Source organism: Otolemur garnettii, unplaced genomic scaffold (genome assembly GCF_000181295.1).
Source record: "Otolemur garnettii isolate 467f Iridium unplaced genomic scaffold, OtoGar3 scaffold00008, whole genome shotgun sequence".
NCBI lineage: Eukaryota > Metazoa > Chordata > Mammalia > Primates > Galagidae > Otolemur > Otolemur garnettii.
This window is the reverse complement of record NW_003852403.1, coordinates 26046708-26067753: the sequence shown is the minus strand read 5'-3', so window position 1 is coordinate 26067753 and position 21046 is coordinate 26046708. Positions and strand designations below refer to the sequence as shown.

Sequence of the window (21046 nt, the reverse complement as noted above, 5' to 3'; positions counted from 1 at the left end):
ACTCCTGGGCTCAAGCGAGTCTCCTGCCTCAGCCTCCCAAGTAGCTGGGACCACAGGCGCCCGCCACAATGCCCGGCTATTTTTTGGTTGCAGCCATGATTGTTGTTTGGCGTCCCCGGGCTGGATTTGAACCCGCCACCTTGGGTGTACGTGGCTGGTGCCTTAGCCACTTGAGCCACAGGTGCTGAGCCACTGTGAACATTTTTAAAGGTCATTAATTAAATTATTTTGAAAGAAGTTAAAGCACAGTAAGTATATTCTTTCATTTTTTTTACTTATTTTTTTTGGATCAGCATATAGTCTCAAGTGTTCCACAAAAGTTAAACTATAGGTTTAGGTGTGTCGTAAGATAAAAAAAGTTGAAAAACACTGCTGTAGACACCCAGCTTTTCTGATGAGTGGTTGCTCTAAATTCTTGTACGTCTTTCTGTTTCTAGCCTGTGCCACCAAGTTCTGTAAGTTTGCTAACCACATACAAAGTAATAGTAGCCTCTCTTAAGAGGGGATATTATTGTTTTTCTTGAGTATATAGACTATATTTTCAAGAATATAGCAAATCACTGTATTCTCTTTTGACCCTATTTACCTGTATAAATATGATTTTATGATGTCTCATTCCTAGAATAAAAATTTCCATGAACACATTTATTATAGGAAAATATGTCCATCTCATTTACCATATTAATAACCCTTATTTGGATATGGTTCTTTCTTTATGTGTTGTGATGAGAATCAAGTGCGGTATTTCGTGTATGACTGACCTCTTTTGTCATTACCTGTTTTTTCTTTTTGCGGGGGAGGTTAGTGGTGGTGGAGGAGAAAATTGGGGGCAGTTAGGTTTTGAGTTGACAGCATTGAAAAACAGTATGTGATTACATTGTTTTTCCCCCTCACTATGTAAGTCCTTCAAATAATTTTAAAAATTCAATTTGAGTTTTCTGTTCCTTACCTGTCTTCCTTTGCTCTCCTCATTCCCACCTAGAAGAAGGTTGGGCACAGAACTAGATCAGTGTTGACTGCCTAACTCAGGGATGTGTCCATTTAAAAATTTCCAGACCAGTTTCCCTCCGTTTCAGGAGCAGGAGGGTGACAGAGACTCCCCCTCCTCCCCTTCAGGAGATCCGATTCTCCCCCTAAACAACACTCCTGTTCTACCCAATGTGTGATTTTGATTGTTTTTCAGAAAATCCAGTTACAGAGGGGCCTGCATAGGGGAAACATAGTGTTTTTCTATATTTTGTGATTCATCACATTTGGGAAATTCTTTGGACTCAGGCTGTTGAGAACAGCTTCAAGAAGTGTCCTGCTGAAGCTCGAGTTACAATTTCCTGATGATTGGTGGGGAACCTTTTCTCTTCCTTAACGCACAGGTTGCCTCTGCTCGTGTGTGAGGAAGTCTCTCATGGTTCAGGTGCACCACTCATTTGAGAATGGTCTCCCAACCCTCACTATTGTAATAGGCACATAATGTAGCACCCCCATTTACAAAGTCATTTTTCTTGGTTTATGGTTATCCTTGTCAACAGTGCTTATTTGGAAGCCCCACAGCTGTAGATTTCTGTTTATAGTCACTGAGTAGGTTCATTTAAGCTGACTGCATTTTACGTGTTGAGCCAGGGCCAGGGGATGGAGAGATTTAGGTTGTTTCTAAGACAGAACTGTGGGGAGAAGCTTTGCTGCTGCTAGAAGGTAAGCATTCTAGCTTTAATGGACATTGGGAGATTTTGGGCAAAATGTACTGTTTTCTGTATCCATCCTGTTTATGTTAATCTTTTTTTTTTTTTGGAGACAGAGCCTCAAGCTGTCCCCCTGGGTAAAGTGCCGTGGCATTACAGCTCACAGCAACCTCCAACTCCTGGGCTCAAGTGAGTCTCCTGCCTCCGCCTCCCAAGTAGCTGGGACCACAGGCGCCCGCCACAACGCCCGGCTATTTTTTGGTTGCAGCTGTCATTGTTGTTTGGCAGGTCCGGGCTAGGGATTCGAACCCGCCACCTTAGGTGTACGTGGCTGACGCCTTAGCCGGTTGAGCTATAGGCGCCGAGCCTGTTTATGTTAATCTTAAAATAACCTTTGGAAATCAGATTTTTCTTGACTGGGTTTAGATAGCTGTATGAGTCAACACAAGATCGTGATACAGTTGACCCTTGAATACCATGGGTTTGAACTGTGTGGGTCCACTTCTGTGTGGGTTTTCTTTTACCTCTGCCACCCCTCTCCTCTTCCTCCTCAGTCTACTCACTGTAAACACAAGGTTAAAGACCTTTATGGTGATCTACTTCCGCTTAATGAAAAGTTAATATATTCGTTCAACCTTATGATTTTCTTAATAACAATTTCTTTTCTGTAGATTATTCCTTTGTAAGAATGTAGTATAGAACACATATATGATACTAAAGATGTGTTATTTGTTTATACTCTTGGTAAGTTTTCTGGGCAATGGTAGGCGATTAGTTATGTTTTAGGGGAGTGAAGAGTTCTATGTGGATTTTCCATTGCATGGGGAAGTTGGTGCCCTTGACTCCCACATTGTTCAAGGGTTGACTGTAGTCTTTTTTTTCACAAATAGATAATTTAAATTATAATTAGACTTACAGTAAAATATCTTCACTGGTCTTTAATTGGGTGTGTATGTCTACTACATATATACACTTTCTGGTGGGTCATTTTTAAAGTAATATGCACATATATCTATCTCTCAAGAAAAATCAGGAAATACAGTGTTACAGAATCATATAGAATTCTTCCCTAACACAGACATTTTGATCTTTTGATGACTCTTTCCTAGTTTTTTGTGTTTATTTAAATAATAATAGTTAACAGTCATATTGCACATGTAATTTTATTATTTTTTTATTAAATCATAGCTGTGTACATTAATACAGTCATGGGATACAGTGTGCTGTTTTTATATATAATTTGAAATATTTTCATCAAACTGGTTAACATAGCCTTCATGTCATTTTCTTAGTTACTGTGTTAAGACATTTGTATTCTACATTTAGAAAGATTCACATGTACCCTTAGAAGATGAATCATAGGTGTAATCCCACCAATCACCTCCCTTCCACCCATCCTCCTCCCTCCCCTTCCCTCCCTCTCCCCTTTCCCCATATTCTTGGGCTATAATTGGGTTATAGCTTTCCTATGAAAGCTATGAATTAGTTTCATAGGTAGGGCTGAGTACATTGGATACTTTTTCTTCCATTCTTGAGATACTTTGCTAGGAAGAATATTTTCCAGCTCCATCCATGTAAACATGAGGGAGGTAAAGTCTCCGTTCTTCTTTAGGGCTGCATAGTATTCCATTCTGTACATATACCATAATTTATTGATCCATTCATGGATCGATGGGCACTTGGGCTTCTTTCATGAAGTAGCCGTTATGAATTGGGCTGCAATAATGCACATGTAATTTTAAAACCCACTTAAAAATAATGGCTTCTTTTCCTTTTTTTTTTTTTTTTTTTTACTACATAGTTTACTATTGTCCTTTTCCTTACTGTTTCAAAGACTTTTGCAAATCATCTTTTCAAATGACCTTAATAAGTGCCTATCTTCAATTTTTTTGATTTTCGTTGTTTTTTTTCTTTTTTGCTTATTATGTTATGTGTTACTAAGATGAATATGTTTTGACCATAGTTTTTCCTCCTCTCCTGATTTGGATTATATTCTTACAACCTGGCTACCTAGAAATAGAATTATTAGGTCAAATACATGGAAATTGTAGTTATTTTTTATATAAACCAAACTATTCTCTAAAATTGTTGCGTGAATATACACTTTCAACATTGTGTAAACATTACATTATTACTGGTGTTTGTGATATTTAGGGTTATTATAATTATATAAATTATAATGTTAAACCCTCACTGGAGGTAAAAAAAAAAAATCTTTAAATTCCTTGGGAAAACACATAATTTTTAAAAAGTTAGATTTAAATATTGTATCTGACCCATAAAAGATCAAGAATTAATTTTCAAATCTTTCTGAAATTAATATAAGTAGATCTAGCAAAATCAGGACGATGATCTAGAGAATTTTTGTTCTGCGTATCTTGGAGCAAATAGGTGCCTTAGGCATGAGTATTCCAAACTTGATAGAACTGTTGCCAAGTGTCATAAGAAGAAACTTTCATTACTTTTTTTAGAAAGGCTTTAATATTTTGAGACTGGTGATTAACCTAGGCCTAACACTTTTAAGTTTCTTGAATTTAAGAAAAAAATGAGTTTAAATTTTCCAAAATAAATAGAGTACAAAAATAAGCTAAGAAGATAGAATAGTTTTCAAGAAAATGAATACATATAGGCCCACTATGCTATTATAGTAGATTTATTTTATTTGAGCTAGAATTTGACTCCTTAACCAAAGTTACATTTCTGGGAATAAGAATAAAGCTATGGCTTACAATATGACCACTGTGTTTGCATCGTAAATATACACACACATTTTTTGAAAGGAAATCAAGGTAAGGTTATCTGCTATAACTTTTATTCTAGGCCAAAGACTATTACCTAAAAATTACTCTTTAAGCATTGTTTGAAATGAAAACCACATTTAAAGGTGGTTTCTGCGTACTGAAGAAAAACGAATTCATGTTAACCAAGGACTTTAAGTGGAATAAATTATAATCAGATGTTAGATTTAGATCAGCGTTAGCAGAAACAAATGATTCTTTTCAGAGATGAAAATTGATGGCTTAGCTCTCAAAGCATCTATCTTTTTTCAAACTAAATGTCCTGAGAGGAGGGGATCTGCTTAATTTCATAAAAGTAGGTGTGTGATTTATTAGCAGCAAACTGCTGAGTTTAAGAAATATGATCTCCTCTAAATGTTTCCCTTAATCCTTCTGAATGAGGGTGCCTTGATTTGTAGTAACTTGAATATGCAAAGCTACGTTTTACAGAAGGTGGAAGCAGGACCTGTTGGGACCATAGACCAGATCTCCTTTGAATGATGATCAGTGCTGCTTTTGCATGTCTGCACTCAGTCCATAAACCTCACAGACTTGGTCTTCTTGAGTAGAGATGAAAATCCTCCAGTTCCACTGGACACCTGCTGATTCTCTTAGCATTTTGGACTCTTCTAATGGGATGCAGTGTGAGGCCGTCTTGGCTCAACAGGCAATGTGTAGAGTAAGTTCAGAAAGTTTTAACGTTAAGCCTGCTGTGGTGGCTCACGCCTGAAATCCTAGCAGTCTGGGAGGCTGAGGCAAGTGGATTATTTAAGTTCTGGAGTTCAAGACCAGCCTGAGCAAGAATGAGACCCCTATTTCTACTAGAAAGAGAAAAATTAGCTGAGCATTGTGACCTGGACACCTGTGGTCCCAGCTACTCAGAAGATTGCAAGAGGATCACTTGAGCTCAAGAGTTAAAAGTTACTATGATGCCACAGCACTCTACCCACAGCAACAGAGTGAGACACACTCTCTCTCTCTCTCTCACACACACACAAACACACACAGAGAAGTAATGTTAAAACAGAAGTCAGATATTGTTTCTACTATCCTTTAATTAGTCCTGAAAAGCAGCTCCTTTAGGTTGTAAGGAACTTTGCTCAATACCCAGAGAAAATTTAACCCTCTTGCCTACTTCAGAGTAATCATATTTCTCTGTAGTCTTCAGGTTAAGGTAAAATGTAGAACAGATAGCAATGGGCAGCTGGTTAGATTATGGAAAGCCAACTTGACTGAGAATTTGGAAATAAAAAGCATTGATTTCATTGTGTGATTCCAGTGGTGTCACATTGCTTGAGGCTTAATTTTTTGTAAGAATTACCTGGTATCCTTATAAAGTGGAGATTCCTGGGTTCTCACAAAGATTAAGATTCAGTGGGATTTGAGTGGGATTCAAGAAAAGGATTTTTATTTTTCATGAGCTCTCTACCCCCTCCATATCATCAAGTCAGTATGCCTATAGTCTACTAGAGTAGACTATCAATTGGTGAGATTGCTTAAGTAGCCCTAACGCTATTGAACTAGTGGGTGTGTCCAATGAAGAAAAATAAATTTTGTAACATATTTAAACTTATTAAATATTCCAACTTAAATGAGTATGGAAAGATCATGCAGCTTAATTGTCCGTTTGGTAGTTCATAGGCTAGTATTGTGGGGGAAAGTGAGTAGCCTGTACGTTGACAGAGGTAATTGTTAAGAGTGAGAGGACAATAACATTATGTTAGTACAATTTCTGAAATCAAAAAGGAAGTCAATAGAAAAATGGACTAGGCACTCATTTAATACTTAAGTAATTACTTAATGAGTAATTAATACTTAATAGGTAAGCACTTTAGCAGTTAGTAAGTTACCACCTAACAAGCAGTACTAAATACTGTCAGATTAGATAGGCCTATGCAATTCCTCATAATGATCTTCAGATCTGTGTATGTGTTACGTGCATGAATCCCTCTTCCAGTTTGAATGCTGTGAAGTTCATCTGCCTTTCCATCTGTTTGGGCTCTGCTGCTGCTTTCTGACTAATTCTGTACTGCCAAGAAGAATTCAGAGCAATAGGGCTTCCAGTTTGTTGCCCCATGGGTGGTTCACTTAATGCCACCATCATCTCCAGGTAGTCCTAGTGTGATCTTCACAGTCTCACTGGGGACAGGTGGGGCAGCAGAACCCCTTAGCCTTACTACTGCTGTCTTGAGGGTTGCAATGATAAACTAACATTTTTGTTTTTAATGTTGTTTTACAATCTGTTTGATATGTAGATGACTTAAATTAACCAGAATCTTTTAAGATAAAATGTAGAAATATCATTAGGTCAAGAAGAAAAACATTAGGCAAAAGCATAATTTCTATCTTTACAAATCATGGGTGAACATTAGCTCCACCTTATACTTAGAAAATGTGGTTCTGATGGTGTCTTAGGCTCTTTGGGATGCTATAACATAATATTGTAGTATATATACGTATATGTGTGCATGTATATATAATGATTATTTTTTTTTTTGGAGACAGAATCTTAAGCTGTTGCCCTGGGAAGAGTGCCGTGGCATAATAGCTTACAGCAACCTCCACCACTTGGGCTTAAGCAATCCTCTTGCCTCAGTTTTTCTACTTTAGGAGAGATGCGGTCTTGCTTTTTATCAGGCTGGTCTCAAACTCATGAGCTCAAGCAATTCACCTACCTTGGCCTCCCAGAGTAATCTACCATGCCTAGCTTACTGTAGTTTATAAACAGAAATTTCTTTCTCACAGTTCTGGAGACAGGGAAGTCCTAGCCCAAGGCACCAGTGGATTCGGTGTCTTGTGAGCCCCCATTTTCTGGTTCACAGATGGTGCCTTCCAGATGTGTCCTCATTTGGTGGAAAGGGCCAGAGACTTCTCTATGTTTCCTTTTTTAAGGACACTAACCCCATTCATGTGGGTTTACCTTCATGACCTAATCACCTTACAAAGGGCCCTACCTCCTGATACTATCACTGTACGGGTTAGGATTTCAACATATGAATTTTAGGTGTAGCATTTAGAGAGCAAATGGTTTTAGGCCAGATTATCACACTTGGCCTTTGTATTCTATGGCATGAGTACTGAGTTGGAATACACTAGAATATAATCATCAAATAATATATAGTTTAAAAATGAGGTAGTATGAAAAGATTTATGAGGAAATCACAAGATCCATCCCCATAAAACACTTTTTATTCCTTAAGCTGTTTCTTCTTATTTCTCCATTTTCTAAATAATCTGCATTTATTGCTTTCTCTCAATTCATTACTTTCAGACATTTTCTGTTGTACTTTTGTATGGTGGAAAACATTTTGTTCTTTTCTCTTCCCGTTCTTTCCTAATAAAATTTAATCATAAGTTTAAATCAATATGTACTGTATTACATAAGTCCCTAGGTACCTGTGCGGCACTGGTTCCAGGGCCTCTCATGAATTCACAGATACTCAAATCTCTGATATAAAATAGGATACTATTTCCATATAACCTATGTGTATCCTCCATATACTTTATAATCTGTAGATTTTAATTATGTAGTCCTACAAAAGTTAATGATGTTAACTTTTATAATTTTTAATACAATGTAAATGCTGTCTAAAAAGTACTGAATATTAGGGAATAATGACAAAAATTCTGTACATGTTCTATGTGGACACAGCTTCAAATATTATCTACAGTTGGTTGAACCCATGGACACAGCTGACAGTATATGATCTATGCTGTTTTTATTTCCTGATAAGCCAAGGAATATGCAAATATTTAATTTCTTTCTTTCTTTTTTTATTTTTTAGACAGAGTCTCACTTTGTTGCCCCCCCCCCCCCCCCGCCCCGTAGAGTGCCATGGTCCTAGCTCACAGTAACCTCAAACTCCTGGGCTCAAGCCATTCTCTTGCCTCAGCCTCCAGAGTATGTGGGCCTATAGGTACCTGCCACAGTGCCTGGCTGTTTTTAGAGATGAGGTCTCCCTCTAGCTCAGGCTGGTCTGGAACTCATGAGCTCAGGCAATCACCCACCTTGGCCTCTCAGAGTGCTAGGATTACAGGCGTAAGCCACCATGCCTGGCCCTTTAATTTCATTTTTGTTAGAATTTTGTTTTTCCTGGAGTTGGTAATTGCCTTTTCCTTCCCTTGGACTTCATATTATTTATATTTATTACAATTTTGTCTATACTCTCTAATGCTCTCAGTATAATTTTCCACATGGTCAAGATGTCAGATCATTAGTTACTTTTTTTTCTGATCTCTTTCCTGCTTTGAAGCCTGTTGGTTTGCTCCATCCTTTACCATTAACTCTCTAGGCTGGCTATGATGTTAGAACTTTGTTTTATCCAGGGAATTCCTCCTCCCTCTTTTCTGTGTTTAATTCCCACTTTCTCATATTACGGAAAATCTCTCACATTCCTGGTGTATTTCTCATGGAAGTAGTAGAGAGGTATTTTTTTCCCTCCAACTTTGTGTGCCTTAAAATACCACCAGAATCTTCTACTAGATTATAGGTTCAGCCAGGTAAAGCATTTTTGGTTGAAAATCACTTTCTCTTAGAATTTGAAGTGTTATTCCATTGTCATGTACATTCCCATGGCTTGAATGAGAATTTTGATGGTGTTCTAATTGCCTGTGGTTTGTTTATGTCTTTCTGGAAGGTTTTAAGATACTGTTCCAAATTTTGTTACATTTCAGAAGGATATGCCTTGATTTGAATTTTTTAAAATCTAGTTACAAATTTAATTAGCTTTACTAATAGGGAATGTTTTTTTTAGTTCTGGAAATTTTCTAGTATATTTCTTTGATTTAAAAAAATATATAATTTATATTCTGTGTATGTTCTCCTTTTCTGGAAATTCAGTTAATTTTGGACTCTTTAAAAAATATTCTTTTTCATTGTATATTTGTCCTCTTGTTCTTTCTGGGAGGATGTTTTTTTTTTAAATGTTTCGAATCTTGGATGGAATTGTTATTTTTGTTATATTTTTAATTTACAAGCATTTTTTCTTATTTTCTGAATGTTCCCTTTTAAAAATATCCTGACATTGTTTTGGGTTGGGAGAGTACATTACTTTTTCTTCTATTTGTAATAATATTAATTATAAGTTTTAAATATTTTCCTATTCTCTTTACTCATTCCCCACTCCCTACCTTGTTCTTCCTCATTTTTCCTCCTCCTTTTTTCTTTTCTTTTCCCCTCTTTTCCCCCTTTCTTCCCCCTTTCTTCCTCCTCTTCTTCCTCTTCTCTCCTTCCTCTTTCACATCTGTCTTTCTCATTTCTTTCCCTGTATGCTTCCTTCATCTCCTCCTTACCCCCCTCCTTCTGTTACTTTGTTTTGCTCTTGTTTATATTTTGGAGTCAGTCAGTAAAACCCTTCCTGCTTTGTTGACTGATGTGTTGGTTTGTTGTATGGTTTGTTGACTGGTGGTCCTTGCCAGCAAGGGAATGACCTTGTGTGCTGATACATTTCAAGGTGAGTAACTGCTATGTGGCCATCTTATGATGGTACAGTCCTTAACAGGTGGAACTTTGCATCAGCTAAGGAAATGAATTGAAATATGCTGCCTTAGAACTGTACAGGTGGAGAACTCAGAAGCAATTTTTAATCCCAAGGAAGAAGAGCTGTCCTTTCTTGTTTTCATGGGAGCACATAGTCCTTGACTAAGTCTGAGTCACTGATAGTGTCTAAAGGAGAAGTGGCACATATATGTACTATTTACAGACATTCTCAAACTACGGCCTGTGGGCCACATGCAGCAAGCCTAGGTCATTTATCCAGCCTGCTGAGTGTTTTTGCCACCACTGCCTGTCCTGCTTAGCAGCCGACTCATCCCAGGGCCCACAATCTGGCCCTCCAACGGTCTGAGGGACAGTGAACTGGCCCCTTGTTTAAAAAGTTTTGAGGACCCCTGATTTAGGAGAAAAGAGAGTCCTAAAACACTCTACCAGTACTGTTAGTATTGTACTCCTAGTATAACTCCTTTGTTAGTGCCCTGGACCCTGGACACTAACTGTCTGCACATCACTCCCTCTCTCCCTGCTCTGTGACAGCCAGCCAGCCAGCCACCCAACCAACCACCCAACCATCCAAGCAACCAAACCATGAAACCACATATTTCCAAACACTGCTCTAGGGAGTGAGGCTTTCTCTGGTGCAGTGAAAGTGGTGCACTGCACCATCTGACTCCTTCTAGGCACAGGTGCTATTTCAAGGCAAAATGATGTTTTGGAATCAGCCATTCAGGGGTATACACAGCATTCTCTCTGCCCAGAATTCCCTTTCCCCATGTCCACATTCCACATTAAATAATTGGCTCAAAAAAGTCTCTACCATACTCATTCTTTGAATTCCTGTACTTTATTTTCTGTGACTCTTCTTTAATGTTCAACCCTTTAGAATTTGTCATTTTATTACTTAACTGTAAGTTCTTTGAGGTCAAAGTTGAAGACTTCCATGTATTAAATGCTTACTGGGTGCTTATTTTTGCATACTTTGGAGTTGGAAACAGAACCTTAGGAGACTCAAGAGTCACACTGCTAGTAAATGGCAAACCTAGAGTTGAATCCAGATTTTTCTTACTTCACATCTGTCTCCTCTCTATATGTCTCAGGTGATAAATTTAAGTTTTGTATAAATAAATCAATGTGTGAATCTTTCAGGGCACACATACCTTGGAATAGTCTTGATGAAACCAAGCATGTCTTGTCTTTTCCCTCCCTTAACCCTCAATTTTGGTGGAGAGAATAGCAAAACAGACTTTTCTGTCACAGATTTCTGCATATAACCTGAACTTCAAACATGCCTGGAACACATTTGGTTCTGATTTGAAACAAGTTGGCTTGCCCCATTGCCATGTTATTACAAATACAAAAGAAATATAAACTTCATTCCATTAAATAACCATTCACATAAACTCTTAAATAGTTTCGTGGCTTTGGGTTGGACCAAAGCTGAATATTAAGGAAATGATTATTAATGTTATGTATTTTATTCAGACTGCTGTAATTCTTTAACACTGTGCCCCCCCAAATGCCAACCAGCCATTTTTTTCCTCCCTCAAAATGTTCCCAGGAGGTTAAGACAGATACAACTTCAAACTGCTGATTCTTACTCTTTGGAAATACTCTTAGTTTTCTGTCCCTTGTAGCCTGTGGCTGTGTGCTCTCCTTGAATCTTTTCAATCTTGCTTGGATAATAGCAAAGTAAGTTATTATCCCCTGTAGCAGTGCTGTACAGTAGAAATAATAATGAAAGTCACACATGTAATTTTATGTTTATAGCTACATTAAGGGTAAAATAAAATAGATGAGATTAGTCTTAATAACACGCATGCATATCTTTAACTCAGTACACACTATATAACATCATTTCAACATATAAATTAAAAATTAATGAGATTTCATATAGTTTTTTTTGCGCTATGTCTTCAAGATCTTGTGTGTATATCATACTACACGGTATTAGACTACCCACATTTTAAGTGCCAGTTAGCCCCATGTGGCCAGTGGCTGTCATATTGCATGGAACAGTTCTATAGGAAGATCAGCCCAAGCTCCCCAGGGGGCCACGAATGTTCTTTAGCTTTTGACAAAACATTAGGAGAGTCTTGAGATTTTTAAAATAAGCTGATATATAAATACCTGGAGTTGTCAAACAGTGTTACGACCTGTGGCCATACTAAAGGATGCTCAGGGATTGCTTACGTTACAAGAAAGAGGGTCGGAAAGGAAGACATTTGACAGGACCAGTGTTTCTCTTAATCAGTTAGACTGCAATTCCTCTGATGTGTGTTAGGGTATATCAGTCTACAAGGAGGTCTATTGTCAGGCCAATAAATTTGAAGTCTGAATAAACTCTTAGAGTTGCTAGAAGACATCAAGGGAAAAGTTAAGGCAGTGAATATTGTAATTTAGATGTTCTCAGATCTTTTGGGGAATATGTTTCCATATGTTTGACAGCAACTGATGCTTTTTGAAACTAAAATCTCACGGATTAGAGCACACTGGCCTTTGCTTATTTTCTGTTGCGCCCTGAGTATGGCAGGGCCACCATTGTCTTAGATTTTCCCTAGCATTGGAATATTGGCAGGGCTTTATTGCCCTGAGAGATATGACATGGGAAAAACATCCCCTGCATTCCATGTTCTGAGAAGCGTGGTCTGCAAAGTCGTACAGAGGCAGCAGTGGGCCTCATTGTTAGACTAGATTATCCCTTCTCCCCTGACCTCCATCATCATCACTGTAATTCTTAGTGGTTCTGTTAAAATATTTGGTAGGAAATGAAATTAAAAAGAAATAGTCTCTAAGAGTGTTTTGATGTTTACTTGGTGGCCCATACTCTTGGCCGAAATTGCTATGAATAATCCATCTCTTTTCTTTCATATTCTTAGGCAGAGAGCCCTTTTAGGATGTGGTAAATTCGTAACCATTACCTGTTTTATTGCTTGTTTCACTTGATGTGAACTTTCACTAAGAGTAGCCTTTTGTTTTCAGGCAGTCTATAATTGGAAATGTACACATGTTCATTTTTCTCTTTTTGGTTCATACATTTTGGGCGGCATCTATTTCTGTCTTCTTTTGGTTGGCTGTTGTGTTTGGAGATGACTCCAGAGGTTTCCCAAGTATTGGATTGTTTACTGTTTTTATTTGTGAAGTTTATTATTATATGAATAAATTAAAACTTCACTGAGAACTGCACATAATCAGTGTTTAAATTTAGAAAGGAATAGAGTAATGGAGGTCTAGGATCTATACCTGTTATGATATTATTGACTATCCATTATCCATCTCTGATAGTGCATTAGTCATTCTATTTCCTAGGTAGCTTTAAGTCCACATTGGATTTTGACACTTTTGCCAGATTGCCTCATAGTCTGTGGACTGGAAATGATGCTGTGATGAACCAATAAAGGTGAAACCTTAGTTTACTCTCAAATAGGAAGGAGGACTTAAAAATTATTTTTTCCTGATTAAAAAGCAGTTCAAGTTATTTAAAGGTGTTCTGAAAAATACAAAGGAGAAAGTGATAAATGGCCACTAATTCCACTACTTTAATAGCAACTATTAATATTTTGGCATCTATCCTTACCCTCATTTTTTCTAATGTATACAGATAGTCCCCAGGTTACATAGGTTCTATAGCTTTGTTCTTAAGTTTAGATTTGTATGTAAATTGGAACAGAACAGGCTGTTTTTTAAGTATGAGTGGTACATAAGTTGGATGTTTGTAACTTGGGGACTGCCTGTACCATATATCCACATATATTTATGTATGTGTGTATATATATGTGTGTGTGTATAGATATGTATGTGTTCATACTTGTGAATATATATACACATGTATGTACTTTTAGATAGAACTGAGGTCATTCTGAACATTCTGTTTATATATAAAATGATACTAAATTTTTTAAAATTAATTTTTTATTATTATTATTTTTTTGAGACAGAGTCTCACTGTGTTGCCCTTAGTAGAGTGCTGTAATGTCACAGCTCACAGCAACCTCAAACTCCTGGGCTCAAGCAATTTCTCTTGCCTCAGCCTCCCAAGCAGCTGGGACTTCAGGCGCCTGCCACAACGCCTGGCTATTTTTTTTGTTGCAGTTGTCGTTGTTTAGCCCAGGCCAGGTTCGAACCTGCCAGCCTTGGTGTATGTGGTTGGCGCTGTAACCACTGTGCTATGGGCACTGAGCCAGGATACGAAATTTTTGATGCTGGAATTTAATTTCAAAATAAAATAATATTTAAGAAAATTTAAAGTAAAGAAGAAAACGGTCCTTAATCTAGCCATTGTTAAGACAAAAATGATATTTATTTTGTCGTCTTGATCTTTCTCAATAGACCTACCTTGGTCCCCCCTCGCCCCCCCCCAACAGGTGAATTTGATTTGTTTATGGGGAATTCTGGAAATTGGGTAGGGAGTTTTGGGAAAGATGGGGTCTGAACATCCTCACATTGATTGTGTCACACAACATTCAGATGACACTTTTTGCTACTGACATGTATAGTTGGAAGTGTTTTTCATTTGGTTACAGTATTTTTCTAATGACTGAATTTAAAGAACCTTTACAAGTAGACTTAATGATTACTTTCTTCTTAGTCAATTCTCAGAGCTTTGCATGCCATTCCAAAGTGCAAGATATAATTTATGAACATAAAAAGGTTTTCTGGGAGTATATAGAAACAGTGTCTTCCATAGCTTTTGCTGATTTCTCATTCATAGAATTGGGCAAGTTGTTAGGGAAGTTTTCTGGAAGTAGTTGGTATACAGAACAAAATATATGGCTGGCCTAGCTATTTTAGCAAATGTGTTGAATTTATACAATAAGTGAATGCTTTACATTTTGAGTAAAATATTTATGCCAAATAATCAGGCTACCAAAATGAATTATTTCTCAGTTTTTTAAAAATAATTTAAACTTTTTTCCCTCAAATTCTATAAGGGAAAAACATCTCGTTGTGTGTCAAAGTAATGTTTAAAGATACCTCATACTATGTTTTAAATATGAAGTACATAGTCCTTGGGTTTTTAAGAGTTGACTCCATAAAGCATCAGATGTTATAATAGGAGAAAAGTATTTCAAAATGAAAAGGATATTTAAATAGAAGTTTCCATGTGCCTTAGGAAGAATTTAAAGTCAAACTTCCCACCCCCTCCCCTTTAATTTGGTAATTAACTGGACTTGCCCGGTAGTTTGGGGCACTGTAATAGTTTACACCTGTTTCAACTTCTGCTGTTTTTATTGGCAATAGCTTTTGCCATCCCATATTTCTTGTGAAGCAAAAATATGAAATAAAATATGGTAAAGCATTGTAGAAATTATAATAAACATAAAAAATGAATTATTCAGCTTAAAATATGATATGCTTTACCTGCACATTTAGCCAGCCACGTTCTGGTAGTATTAAAGTAATTTATTCCTGGAGTTCTGTGTCATGAAAATAAGGACAATTGCTTTCATTGGCAGAAATAATCTAGGGTTTTTACATTCAAGTGCATAAACTTTGTAACATCAGGCAGAAGTCATACTGTAAAGACAGTTTTAAGAAAACTGCTAAATCATTATGTGCATGTTCCTGTGACAGTGGAATAAAGCAGATGAGGGCGTAAGATTGTGAAGACTCAGCAGAACTGTTTTAGCAGAGTAGAATCAGACTTCAAAGTCATGGAATACCAGTCTGTACCTTCATTTCACAGGCACTAGTTCCCCCTCCAAATATAATGAGAAAGAAATGATTTGAGGCAAGATAGCATCATACCTCATAGTTTTCCTTGCAATCCAACTCTCAAATGGTCTCCCCAGAAGTGCCCTTTATTTTTCAGGTCTAACAGTAGCTGTCCAGCTCCAGTGTTGGGTTAGGTGGCAAAATGAGTAGCTTTTTAATGCGTTGTCCAGAATGAGAATAGCCAAATTAAATTTATAATAAGTTTAATTTGGATAGAGTTTTGACCGTGAAAAGCTCTCTGGGAAGGTTTTCAGGAGAGCTGAATTTTAATTTTGGCTTCATCTCCCTAGTTGATTGGTTGTGAGTATTACAGAGGCCAGGGTTGTGAGTTGAATGAGGGTCAAGCCTGGCCTGTTTTAATCTTTACTATAGGACCTAAATATTTGTGGAATGAAAGGGTGAACTTCCTTTCTGAGTCTGTGAAAGGAACATTTTAAATGTAAAGTTTATACTGAGAAAGCAGTGTTCTTCTGTGATCCCCCTTCCCCATCTGTCAGTTTTGGAGAGGAGTTTATATTTCGATGTTGAGGAATTAGGGTAAGGTTGAGAATTAGACTGTTAAATTTGGGCTCAGGAGGATCCTTGTTTGGGGGAAGAGAAGACTTTTGGTGGAATGTCACATTCTCTTGATTGGCTTCCATGACCTTAGCAGATTTGCATGCTTGGGACCAGTGAAAGTTCTTGAGGGGACCCAGCCACCTGAGAAACAAATAGGAAGTCGAATGCCCAGGACTCACTGCAGTTTGCCCCTGAGATTGTGATATAATCAAGAACCCACCCACTGTCTTCTACCAGGCCAGTTCTGGGCTTCGAAAATGGTCACATCAGAACTGAGTGAAAATCAGGTTCAGATATGGAGTTTCTTATATACAAATACTTGGAGTAAGAAAGGCTAAAGATTTTTGGTGCTGACGAATATATAATATGCCATTTCTGGCTCCCACCCTGCTGTCTTCCCTCAAATCATAAACTTGCTAAAGGTGCAGGTTTCTGGTTAAATTTTTTTTTTTTTAGTGTTTGTGTGTGTGTGTGTGTGTTTGGAACATAGTTACTTTTGGTTCGGGTCTAACTACGGAAATGTTCCCCTTTTTATTCATCCAGAGATTGAAGGGCCATTCTGTAAAGTCTGTTAGTGTTTGGAGGACTTGGAATGAAGAGGCATTACCAAGTGTGATATAATGAGTTTGTCATGAGCAAAACAAGTCTCCTCAAGGAAGCTTCTGTAATCAATATCATCATATAATGAAATTGTAGTGGATGAATTCTAAGTTGTGAAGGAATTTCCTGTGATGAAAGAGGTGATTATCTATTCTTTACTTAATTAAAGACCTTTGAATATATCTTTGATTCTAAAGGTTTCAAAGAAGAATTTCCTTAGTGTCCCTAAGAATTTTTTTCAACTCTCCATGCCCTTCTTGGTACTTACAAGGCCAAGTGACTGTAAGAATTATCAAGCATGACCCCTTTTAACTATTTATAGACTTAGACAAAGATAGCCCCGACAGCTGGTGGGGTTAAGTGTCCCCAAAACACTTGCATTAAGTTGGGCTCTGCCCTTTTGTCTTGCCTGGGTGGACTCCTTGGCTTAGACCAATTGCACTTGTCAGTTTGTATAGAAATTTGTTCAAGTTTGTTTTTTTATTCCCGGTTTTTATATTTTTTTAAAATTTGAGATTAATATGAGGAGACATATGATTAGGTTACATAATCTGCTTTTGTTAGGTTAAAGTTGGAGTTATAGTTGTGTTCTTTGCTGAGGAAGTTGCCATGTACCCATGTAGTATATCTACTGTGTGGGAATTTACCCAACCCCCTCTCCTCACTTGAATTTAATTGGCTTTTTTTTTTCATCTGAGCACGTAGTTGTTAATCTAGTTTCAATTTAGTACTGAGTACTTGTGACGCTTGTTTTTCTGCTTCTGTGATACTTTGCTAAGGAGGATATTCTCCAAATCCCTCTAGGTTGTTATAAAAGATATAAAAATCTCTACATTTTTAATGGCTGAATAGTATTCCGTGGTATACATATACCACAATTTATTAATCCATTCATATATTGCAGCACTCTTGGGTTGTTTCCACATCTTTGTGATTGTGAATTGAGCTATTATGAAGATTCAAGTGCAAATGTCCTTATGGTAAAATGAGTTTTTTTATTTCTTTTGGGTAGATACCACGTAATGGGATTGCAAGATCAAATAGAAAGTCTACTTTTAGTTCTGTGAGCACTTGCTGTACTTCTTTCCACGGACTGTAGTAGTTCACAATCCCACCAACAGCACGCGAGCATCCTCTTCCCCCTGTACCCGCACCAGAATCTTTTGCTTTGGGATCTTGTGATGTTGGCCATTCTCACTGGGGTTAGGTAATATCTCAAAGTGGGTTTGATTTGCATTTCTCTGGTGATTATGGTCAATGAACATTTTTTCATGTGTGTGTTGGACATTCGTCTTCATGAGAAAAGTTTCTGTTCACGTTTCTTGCCCAGTGTTTATTGTTAGGTTATTTGCTCTTTTCTGTTGGGGTCCTGTCCTGGAAGCAGGGTCTGCTAAGTCCTATGGAAACTGGTGGTGACTTACTGAAGAATTAGTGTTAGAAATGACAATAAAGAAAGAGACATGAGACACAGAGTAGAATTAAAGGTGGGAGCTCAGGGGTCCATTGCCCGTTTGTGGGATTCTGGACTTGGCACTGAGTGTTTGTTCCACTCTGCTTTTATTGGGGTCTATTTGCCCAAAGGGTAAGATGAGGGAGGGAACAAAGACAGCCAGCAGATTCTCTGATTGAGCATATCAGCTCCTATTGTTATTATTATTCACCTTAAGGGTAGCCTTGAGAAATCTGAAATCTGAGCCTTGTACTGGGAGAGCCTTCTAGGGAGGTGTTAAACTCCTAATTCCCTGTGGAGTAAAACACCACCAGTGTTAATCTCCTCTGAGGAATTGGTGGAGGGAGGGATTTTTCTTCCATCACCACCACAGAGGGTCTTCCTCTGTGATCAGGGATATAAGCTCTTCTGCCCATGTTTCAGGGCCAGAGCTACTCCCTTGATCTCTGCCCCAGGCAAATGCAAATCTCCACAATGGGTATCTGCTTTGCCTGTTTACTAGGCAGGAAATAACCCAGTTAATGTATCTTTCTAGGTCTTTGTCATAGCCTCTTCTATTATCATTTTCTCCTCAGAGTGCTCACAGACCCACCCAGCAGGGGTATATGTAAGCTGTGTCCCCAACAGGCTAGAATTTCAGAAAAGGCAGGAAACTTGCTAGCAATGACTAGCTTAAATGTAAACTAGCTGACTCTTCTTTGTTCCGACTCACTCAGCTTACTTTTTAATTTTCCTCTTTTTCTAGGGTTGCCAAGAATGGGGTCTTTAGTCCTCATTCTCCCAGCACTTTTCTTGTGGGTTTGCTTGAGTTCTTTGTAGATTCTGGTTATTAGCTGTAGTAATTTTAACAAGTGTTCTGGACCCATGTACACATATACACGGAAATACTGCCCTGCTGTAGTTCTGCAGGTGTTTGGTTTACTGTGTTCCTCCCGACTTCATTTTCCAGGAGTCCTTACTGCAGCTCCTTTCTTTGTCCTGGCCAGGGGTGGCTTCTCTAATTAAGCCTTGTTACATCCTACATCTGAATCGGAATCCTCTGACTGGCCCTCTGAAAGATGCAATCTGAGGCTATTGCAAGCAACATGCTATTTTTTCTCATTTTTCCTTTTGGTCAAATTTCCCACCTCTCACCACAGATGAACGAAAAAGGTTCATAGACTTATAGACTTACGAACTTTGTCAGAGAACCAGGTTCATACTGTACTTATAGGATACCATTTCGATATAAAAATGTTCAAATACAGTGGCCTTTTGCCCTCATGTGAAATTTCCTTTTCCTTTTCTTTCTTTTGAGACAGAGTTGATAGAGTGCAGTTGTGTCATCGTAGCACTTGGCAGCCTCAGACTCCTGGGCTCAAGCAATCCTCTTGTCTCTCTAGTAGCTGGGACTACACTGATGCTTAGCTAATTTTTCTTTTTTTGTAGAGATGGAGTCTCTTTCTTCTTCAGGCTGATCTTGAACTCCTGGCCTCAAGCAGTCTTCATATCTTAGCATCCTAGAGTTCTAGGATTACAGGTGTGAGCCACTGTACTGGCTTCACATGAAGTTTTTCTGTTGGCTGTGACCTTGGCCATTAATGTTGAATTATCATGTGTTTTTTTCTTTCTGTTTGCATATGCAAATGAAGGAGCAAATTAAAGTAGTATATGATGACAGCTGATTATCCAAGTGTGTTATGTAGCTATTGTTAGTCACATAAAGCTAAAGCAGTCTAGAAAGAGGCCATATTGAATGAGCCACCTGTTGACAAGGCAACCTTGTACCTGGGACCTATTACAGGCAGGACATGCTGGGAGCACTACAGCTGATTACTTTGATAGTTCATCTAAGTGTATAAGGCAATGTTTTTCAACCTTTTTTATATCACAGCACACTCGAACCTATAGTCAAACTTCCACAGCACATTTAAATTATGCTGATCACCAAAAAAAGTAAAAAAAAAAATAACGTACTTACTATGCTTTGGACTACTTTCAAAATAATTTAATTCACGATTTTTAAAACTTTTCCTGGCACACCTAAGATCTTCTCATGGTATATTGGTTGAAGATCACTGATGTAGAGATTTGTGAGTTTTTCAGACCAAGAAAAGGAATGTGAAATGATTCAAAGATGCGTGAATTGGTTTGGTGTTTTGTTCTTTACCAACTTTGCATCTCAGTGAAACAGGTTAGCAGGCGCTCAGCTTTGGAAGAGCAAGGCGGGCATCTGTCTTGTCTGCATTTGTTTTCTCATCCCTGATACTGAAACGATTTTTGAATACTGGAATTGAAAAGAGAAACTATTTTAAACATGTACATTTTTATTTACAGCTGCTGCTGAAGGAAAAGGCAGAAGTGGGGAAGACTTTTTTCAAAAGGTAAGTTGATTTTTACTCTTGTCTCTGTGGTAAGTTTGAAGGAAATTCATCTGTCTCAACAGCCACCCTAGAAGCTCTGGAAAGTTCCCCTTCTTATGAGGGAGGGTCGGATTCAGTGAGAACGCTGGACACACTCGACATGACCAAGGAAAGGGAAAAATGCTAGATGAGTCTTAACCATCCTAAGAAGGTTCTCTCTGGGGAAAATCTAATGCGGTTTTTGCTTGAGGACAAAGAAATAGAAAATAAGAAGGCTCTGAGGTGGGTGAATTCTTGCAGCACACACCATATGGAGGGTTCAGAGTGCCAGGTAAGATACAGCAATATCGGCTCGGCGCCTATAGCTCAACCGGCTAAGGCGCCAGCCACATACACCTAAGGTGGTGGGTTCGAATCCAGCCCGGACCCGCCAAACA

General features: G+C 38.0%; 1 protein-coding gene across 1 annotated transcript in view; it reads left to right on the top strand.

Annotated features, from left to right (window-relative positions):
- The window catches only part of BICC1 (BicC family RNA binding protein 1), a 293563-nt gene that overhangs the window by 73153 nt on the left and 199364 nt on the right, over window positions 1–21046 (top strand). The window contains exon 2 of the mRNA XM_003783644.2: window positions 20584–20630. Within this exon, the coding sequence (XP_003783692.1) occupies window positions 20584–20630 (47 nt within the window). The remainder of the gene's footprint in view (window positions 1–20583; window positions 20631–21046) is intronic.